Source organism: Odontomachus brunneus, unplaced genomic scaffold (assembly GCF_010583005.1).
Source record: "Odontomachus brunneus isolate Ranch 3 - 2012 unplaced genomic scaffold, Obru_v1 Obru_scaffold_026, whole genome shotgun sequence".
NCBI lineage: Eukaryota > Metazoa > Arthropoda > Insecta > Hymenoptera > Formicidae > Odontomachus > Odontomachus brunneus.
The window spans coordinates 585,216-594,235 of record NW_022639476.1 but is presented as its reverse complement, the minus strand read 5'-3'; the positions used below and the strand labels follow the sequence as shown (position 1 = coordinate 594,235).

At 39.8% G+C, this 9,020-nt stretch overlaps 2 protein-coding genes across 3 annotated transcripts in view; one reads left to right on the top strand and one right to left on the bottom strand.

Moving 5' to 3' along the window:
- LOC116842623 overlaps positions 1 to 7,409 on the bottom strand; it is a 46,129-nt gene extending 38,720 nt beyond the window's left edge. The window contains exons 1-2 of one of the 2 annotated variants that reach the window (XM_032812069.1): positions 7,139 to 7,409; positions 5,136 to 5,262 (exon numbers count right to left, since the gene is read on the bottom strand). The gene's annotated coding sequence lies outside the window, so the exon portion shown is untranslated. Of the gene's footprint in view, positions 1 to 5,135; positions 5,348 to 7,138 lie in introns of those variants that run through there. The other variant, XM_032812068.1, reaches the window with a different exon arrangement.
- LOC116842625 overlaps positions 6,373 to 9,020 on the top strand; it is a 4,557-nt gene continuing 1,909 nt past the window's right edge. The window contains 3 exon segments of the mRNA XM_032812071.1: positions 6,373 to 6,825; positions 8,103 to 8,364; positions 8,367 to 8,582. Coding sequence (XP_032667962.1) covers positions 6,545 to 6,825; positions 8,103 to 8,364; positions 8,367 to 8,582 — 759 coding nt within the window. The 5' untranslated portion in view covers positions 6,373 to 6,544.

The following is a 9,020-nucleotide window of genomic DNA, read 5'->3' as shown; positions in this document are numbered from 1 at the left end:
GAGAGAGAGAGAGAGAGAGAGAGAGAGAGAGAGAGAGAGAGAGAGAGAGAGACGGAGTGAGTGGGATGTGGGGAGGGTGGAAGGGAGAGCGAGACGTTATTATACAGGATCCCGCAACCTGCGGTTATCCCTTTTTAGCTAGGCGCAGGGGATCGGGTGAGGCAAAGGTACCAGTGCCTGGACACTAATAACACGAGTATCTAACTCTGGATATTCTTATTGTTTTGGTCTTTAAATATGAATATTTACACGAAGTGGAAAAATTGTGGTTTCTTTTAATATAAATTTCTTTTCAGTTTTACTGTGTTTTTGATAGCTCAGAGATAGACTGTCGATATAGACTTGCTAAAGAAGTAAATTTCGCTAAAGATATAGCAGATTTCGTTAAAAACGGAGCAAGTGTTTTAATACATTTCAGTTCGTAAAATGTAAATGACGCACATGTAAAATGAGAGGATAGTTAATTACTGCAGAATGTCGATCTATTTCTCGGTTGCAGAATTCTATAATGACTTTTGCTACATTTATTATAGAATCCTCACCGTTCAATATAGAATATACACTGAAAGAAAAATGTATGATATTTGGAACTATAATGGCATAGTAAAAATATTATAGTTAGGAATATAATTTTTATAGTAAATGTTACCATAATATTTGTAATATTTACAATATAACTATAGTATAACTGACCCGTGTAAAATGTTTACCAAGAATTATAATTATTTGAAATAAAAAATATGGTAAGGTGGCAAATATTGAATGATAAGAGAAATTAACTATTTTATATAGTCAATACAATTGGAATATTTGGCAAATATAGGTATATGTAACTATATTCCCAAAAGGTGCTTTACCATATATATAGAGTAATAAGATGGTGACTATAAATCTGTGTTCATTCTACTATATCTTCATGTTTAGATGAACTATAAATATATGTTTGAGGCCAAAACGAACTATAAAATATAGTAAGATTATTGTTATTCCAACTATTTTTTTTTCTCAGTGTATGCACACATGTATTCTACATATATTCTACTAACGTTTGAAAGTTCGAATATTTGTACTTAAAAAATAAAACAAAAAAGAATACCCAGAGTTAAGTACCGATGTTATTAGCCAGTACTTTTATCTCATGTACTTTTACTTCATGCACTGAGAAAAAAGTGGTTGATCTATCTAAAATTATAGTTGTTCTTGACCCCAACTATACTTTTTGTGGTAATATAATTGTAGTAACATGCATATAAGCTTATTATCATGAATATTGTAGTAGAATTTAAATAAATTTAAATGAAAAGAATAGCTTTCTCTTGATCATAATTTATAGTCTTGATTTATCTGTAATGATTATAGTTACAAATAGGTACTGTGTAATTATAGTTGCAAACATTTTTCGCTCAGTGTGTTAGTCACGCTACTCGTGAGTTCGAGTTTGTATTTGAGTTGGAACCGAGCAGCGCCGTAAAAGGTCGACGAGCGTGTTCCTTTCATCGGCTGGGGCTCATCGCCGGTCGAGTCTATTCTAATAATCGAAGGAAATCGCGCTGCAGCGAAATTCTCGAGCGGATTCCAGCCTCCCAACGCTCGCGCGGAGCTGGTCTACTCTCGCGCTCGTACGACGCGCTAACGAGATGGCCCTCGAGGACCTCGCGCATCGTTAGACGACTTATGTTAATATCGTTGACCGAGAGCAAGTTATAAATACGAAGTGCCGGTAACCTCGACCTTAATTTCAATGACAAATTCGATGCGGCGATTCGGTTTACCGTCGCGGGAAAATATTCGTCATGAGAACCGCTCTCTCGAGGGTTCTGGGTAACTGTCCGTTGCAGTTAGCGTTAATCTTTAGGCTCTTCCGCGGGTGAGACCCCGCAGGAAGTCCGCTTTCGGATCTGACGCAAACGCGTAACGTTTCATTCCCAGGAGTGTGCGCACAGTTACTCGCCGATAATCCGAGACCGCGGTTGGCAGGAAAAATCGCACCACGGCCGTCGTGTGGAGATTCAGTCGTTGAGATTAAGGTCGGAGTTTCTGCGACACGATCCGCGTGTATACGTCAGCATACGCGTCATTGCGTTGATTCGACGTAAGTGCGGTGGCGCACATAAAAGGTGCTACCGAGACGCTCGCTCAAGTTACGAGGAAGAAGAAGACGACAACAGTCGGCTACGAGGTAATCGTAGCCGGAGCTACTTGAAGCTGCTCCTCACGCTTCAACGTAATTCAACATTAGAAATCCCGCGTTTCGCGAATCTCTCTGTGTGTGTTGCGCGTTCGCGACTTTGCCCGTTCAATAACTTTAGCTGTCACGATAACTTTGTCTTCGTTTTATCGACAACTAATTATCGAGAGATTTTTTCCTCCGAGGCTATTATCGGCCGATACAGACGATAATTCACCGCGCGTGTGTTGAAAAAAAAGAGGAGAGACTAAGGTGAGTATTAATAATCGTTAGTTCAAGCTTGCCTCAAGAGAGATACTCAGATCTGAATTTAGAATTAGATGTGAGTTTTTCAGTTGAATTACAATTGCAAATATGACGTCATAAATATTGTATGATTCAAACGAAAAACTCTGATACAACTTGAAATTCAGATTCGAGTATTTCACGTAAAACAAATTCCAAGAAAGAACTATTAACACGAATCTGAAACACAATACTGCGTCTTACTTTCGCGCGTTTCTAAGACCTGTATTAATAGTTGATTTCAATTTAAAGTTAGATTTAAAGTGAAATGATTTAATTTAGAGTGAATTTCTGAGCTGAATTACGATCGCAAACGTAATGTCACATATATTGTACAATTCAAATTAAAAACTCAAATCTAACTCTAAATTTAGATCTAAATATCTTAGGATCAGTTTCAAGTATAGCACACTATTGACACAAGCCTAAGATAAAAGCATCAACGCCTGGACATATATTTAACCCTGAACATTCTTATTGTTTCTTTGAATACGAATTAAACTTTCAACACAAAAAATAAATATCAATTATATTGAATATGTACATGTGCTCCATGCTGAAGGTTTAAATATTCGTGTTTGAAGACCAAAACAATAAGAATGTTCAGGGTTAGTTACGTGTCCGGGCATTGATGCTCTTACCATATGTATATACGTGCACGTTATATTTGCCTGGCAGTCTGGCAAAAAATCTCGGTCTGACGCTGACGAGAGAGAAGAACAAGTCCGGGAGTCTGCGTGTGCGTGTGCCGCCGCGTCAGCATTGCGTAAGGCGTTGTCAAATGGCATCCTGGTGCGACAAGGTGCGAGGTCCGACGGAAAACCGCCGCCGCCGATGGCCGACGTTATTCACCTTTGACATTGACTTTCGCATTTACTATTGACCTTGCGCGACACGTGTTATATGCATATAAATAATGTAGCCTGAAAAGGCTACTCGGATTTTCTCGCGAGTTTCGTGTTTTCCGAGTCGCTGGCAAAAAAAAGAACTTTCCTCGCGTGTTTCCCATCGCCGCTCTCCTCCCCGCGAAAATCCGTTCGCGATTAAGCGATACGCAGCGGAAAAGTACAGTCAGTGGAAGAAAGGTCGCGATATTTCGTTCAATTTTTTTTTTTTTATTAAGTTCTACTATAATGAACTTCAGAACACGTCTGATATCCAATGAGAAGATTCATCTTCTGAGATTTTATTAAAAAAAAATAGATACTCTTATTGAATGCGGGTGCGTATTGTGAAACTCTATAGTGAAAAAGAAAACTGTTGCAACACATCTTTTACCCACTGACTGTACGCGCGTGTTCACTTTTTCTTCACTTGAATTTGCGCGTCACATGAAATTTTCGCTCAAGGGACAAGAAGTTCGCAACAATGAATGAGCTAGCGACATCATGAGAGAAGTCTCGTGTGGTTCGACAGCGGGAATTTGGCCTCCCATCGTTTTGCTCACCCACGATGACGTCCTTGCGAAAGGCTTGACAGCTTTAGGCCCCGAGAACGCGTTTTCATGCAATTTCAACGGGACCTCACGGTATTAGGGAACGCCTAGTGAGTTCCAATGGAAAGTCGTTCTTTGATCATTAGGTTGCCTTCTCAAGAAAAGATTGAAAAGCCACGTCGAACACATTTGATCGCGTGTTTCGCATACAACGAGCGCTAACACACTCGCGATGAGTTTCCCCGTGAGAACACGTAATAATTTTGAGGATTTCAATAATGAACTGGAGCGACGTGTTGCAGGGAAGAATGCTACTTTCACGTTGGCAACGTGTGCGTGACAGCTGAGATGAAATCGCACATTTTTCACGCCGATTTTGTTCTTGGCGTTATAACAACATCGCGCATAGTAATTAATTAAAATACCGCGTGTAATTGATAGTTGTGTTCAATTATGAAATCATTTACGATGTTGTTGCGGAATAGACTCGCGAATGGAGATTTTCCGGGATTTGGTCAAAAGCCAGCCACGAATCGACGAAGTCTACGCGACGAGAATCACGTGCATTTATGAATAATAAAGAAACTTTGTTCGCAAAACTTGGGAGGACTTTACTGAAATTTAAATCCGCGAGATTTACATTATCGACATTGCCCTTCGGTAGGTAACTCGACTGTTACCCTCCAGTGCCTCTTTCGCGCACGCGACGGAAGAGAACAGCACTGTACGGTGCACTTCGATTTCAAATAACTGCCGAAAAATACGCGAATAATTTTAGATTTGTTTTCCATAGCTGAACTGGTTGCTAGTTCCCTTTCTCTCTTTCTTCTGACTAACTCTCAACTGTACACTTGTTTCCTTTAAGTTCCATAAATGTACATTAGTTTAGCGATAGAAAACAGACCTTTTAGTGAATTCCGGCCCGTATCAGACGAGAGATACCGGCGCTTCGTGCCTTGAGTAGCTCATGCACAAAAGGAAAAATTTCAAAAGCTGGAGATTATAGAGAAACTTATATGCTTTTACTGATAGGAAAATTAATCGACCTCAATGCGTCGGAAATAACATATGAGTGCGATAACCTAAGCGATATATACTTCCTTCCCGGAAACGGCCATCGCCAATGCCACCGAGAGAAACAACCGCGTATCTACTTGGACGGAGGTCTCTAGGCCAAGGAATCTCGTTTGCGCGAAAGAATTTAAAAAATTCTAACAACCTAGATACCTGTGTCTCTCTCTTTCTCTCTAACAATGATGCGCCGTTGTCATCCCTCGAACTTTTATCCTCTCATTATCATCGTGCGACCTTTGTCTCCTCGTCTCGGTTAGGGTGACTCGACAGAGCATCTTCTCTGAAACGTAAGGAGGAATGCAAGAAGGTTCTTGGTCCGTAAAAACTGGCGGTTTTAGAGGACGCCGGAGCGAGACCGACGAGTTCCGATGGGACGGCGTCCATGTTTTAGACCGAACTGAAAATGTCGATAATGAAGATCGATAATCCTGTTATAATCCCTTCTTTGCTTATCGACATATCGTTCTTATCGATACGAGGTTTGTTTCTAATACTGAATTAGCTACACTATCTTACACCTCTCGGTTTTCCTACCCTCTTTTATCTTCACCAAATTTTAACTGTATACCTATTGTCCAAGACGAGATAGGTTCCTAAATTATGAAACGAAAAAACAGACAACTTTTCTGACAGCGAATATATATTCATGACGACCTCGGCACGTTTCGGGTTACTCGAGCTACCCTGAATAGTTTTCTTTGGACGAAGATGCCTTTTCATGCGGGCATTCGACAGATAGTCTGACGTCTTTACTCGAAATGATGCAATACAAGCGCGCGTTTACCGCGCTACTCACTGTGATAGATCGAGGAATAAGCCGCATTCAAACAAAGTGAATGCGTTGAGTGCATCGTATAAGGTTAGGTTAGGTATTGAAAATTGAGAATCATGGATTTGGGAGACTGGAATTTGGCCAATTTGAACAGAGCGAGCTCTAAAAAGATCTAGATCAGTTACCTCGTCGAATTCCAATCTCTAACTCGCGATACTCGACCTGCAATACCCGTGATGATGACCTTCGCGAAATTCCAATTGAAACGCGCGCACAATGGGGTGCGATTTATCGAGCGTACCTTCGGTATCTTGGGGAAAATGTGAACGGCCCGCTTATTGAACACGCTGGGAAAGTTCATAGATTGTCAGGAAGCGTTTAGCGCGAAAAATTCTACTTGGGAAAGTAGCACTTGCGCGAAGTTGTTCTTTGTGTTGAACATGATCGATTGTACCCGCGCGATTACATCCATCGTGACCGACCAATCGCGGCCCACCACGTTGATGGGTGAGCGAAAATAGCCGGCGCTATGAGGCGCTGGTACGCAATAGCGGAGCAATAGCGAAGCCGAGCTATCCGATGGTGGGGGCACGGTTGCGCGCTCTGCGTGTCCTGGTTACAAGCGCGACCCCTCAGTCGATGGTGAACGCCGAGAGGTTTGTGGGTGTGGAGAGAGAGAGAAAGAGAAAGAGAGAGAGAGAGAGAGAGAGAGAGAGAGAACGACGCGGTCGGCTTGTGATACGATAATTAATATTCGTAATTACGAAGATAGATCGTCGCGTCTCGTCGCATGGCGGATTATGAACTGAAGAACTCACTGGACCCTACCTTGCCTAAGGAATCGCGCAAGGAGCTGCTGCGAAGCGAGGTGACGCGTGACGCGCTCTCAAACAGAAGCGTCATCGCATCGATCTTGTTGAACAAAGCCAGGATGAGCGTCAGGAAGCTGGCACCCAGACAACAAGAGGACATGGAGGACGATGATACGTCGACGCTCTTTAAGAGCGCGAGTTCGCGTAGCAAAAGGCGTCGGCTGGATCATCTAACGTGGGAAGAGAAGCTACAAAGAAAGTGAGTTTACTTGTCACTGTTGAAGCCGTGTCAAGCTGGGTATTGAAGATCCATTGCGCATTGGAGATTAAAATTCGAAGAAGCAGCTTATTTCGATCTTGAACCGATTGATTAAGTGTCAGTTTTTAATTTGCGTCCTTAATCTTCAATACTTAGTCTAATGCAAGCCTTAAAACAGTCAGAATGACGGAAACAAGTGGCGGAAAATTGCGTGAGACGTTTATTCGACTCTTCGTGCAGTTCTAGGAAGGAATCACGAGAATCATATGGAAATTCCGTTTACTGTGTATAACATCATATTAGCCTTGCTTACTTATCGTTATCAGCACTTTTCGATAGTCGGCGCGGCCCAGCACGTCTGCAGCGTTCTGTTTTGTTCCGAGAGACGATTACGAAAATTAAACAGTGGTACTTTTAACGCTAATTTTAACACACGACTCAGCCTTGATGCCTTCTCTTTGCACAGCCGATAAATGAAGTCTTATCATGTGACGTCAAAATGAACGATTATGTAATGATCAGCTCGCAAAAACAAAATTTGTAGAGTCACATTTGTAAGAGTTTTGAAGTGCCCAAATCTTCCTGCTTCTATGAGTATAATGATGAAATAAATTTGATGATGACGAGTCGCAAATTAGTGAAAGGATACTCATATAGCTTGTAAGTTGTGACTCAGCTGTGCGTGTTGTTGCATCAGTTTGCATCATCTCAAACTATAGACACATGTTGGATATATATTTCGTTAAAAACAAAAGTATCCATATACATGTGATTATTCACAAGATAAAAAGTGATTACTCAGAAGTATACATATACATGTGATTACTCACAAGATAATAGGTGGATAATAAACAATGATTTTGCGTCATTATACGTTGCATAATGCAATACATAATGCAATACATAACTACAATATAAAACGAAAGATGTAATATAATTAATTTCAAATTAATAAACTTTATTAATTTTATTAAAATTATTAATAAATTTATTAAAAATTTTAAAATTAACATTTTTTAAATAAATTTATTAAGGTTTTTTAATAAAACTTTTTAGTCTTACATTAAAATTAATGTATGTATTAATTTTATTAACTTAAACTTAATAAGTTTTTTATATATTTCTTAACAAGTATTTTTAATTTAATGACATATTGTTACTACATATAACGCAGTATGAAACGCAATAAATAATAAAATCTTAAATAATAAATATTTTTAGTATGATGATGATAGTTAATAAATATTTTCTAACAAATTGACAATCTTATTTGTCAGGAAAATGAAGAACAGAGTGGCAGCCCAAACCTCTCGGGATCGCAAGAAAGCCAAGTTGGATGAGCTGGAGCAGACAGTAAAGATGCTCACACAGGAATGCATAATGCTGAGGTCGCAAAACGAGTCGCTGTTGAATGAAACAAAAAGACTGAGGAAGGAATTAGACACTAAGAACAGAGAGGAGCGATACTGCACGTTGTGTCAGGCTCGTGTCCATTGTGTTGTACCCTCACTGGGATCTGCAGTATCCCCCAATGACCCTCTGCCGCAGGGTGGGACAGCACAGTCGGCAGCGCGCCTGACACCAACACCAGGAGCAATTGCTCTATTGAAGATCCTGACCATTTACCTACTCTTGAGGAACTTTGCAGTGACCTCCAGGACGACGATTACATCGAGCGACTCGAGGAACTCGCGGAGAGTCTATTACGAGAAGTTAATATCGAAGTGCAAGCAACTCCTGATAAGTCAAATGAACAAGTGAGTATTGGGAGTTTATGTGGTTAGCTAACGATCATCTTGCACTTGCTTTCCTTGTTTTTTTCTCTAGTTTCCTTTGTCAATCTGTCCCACTAAGGAAATATTTAGTAAGATTTGTGTGTTGATCAATTATGACTTGCAAGTCCAACATTATTCCTATATTTCCTTATTTCTTCTCCGAACACTTGCTTTTGAAGCAATCATGCTTTTACTCACATAATAACTTGGACATAGAAGTGAATGAAATATTCTAAGACGGAAAGGAATTCTGTTTTTGATTAGACCCGTGTACAAATTGAACATGATCTAGACAATTATATGGTCGTTATATATATATATATACATATATATATATATATATATATATATATATATATATATATATATATATATATATATATATATATATATATATATATATATATATATATATATATA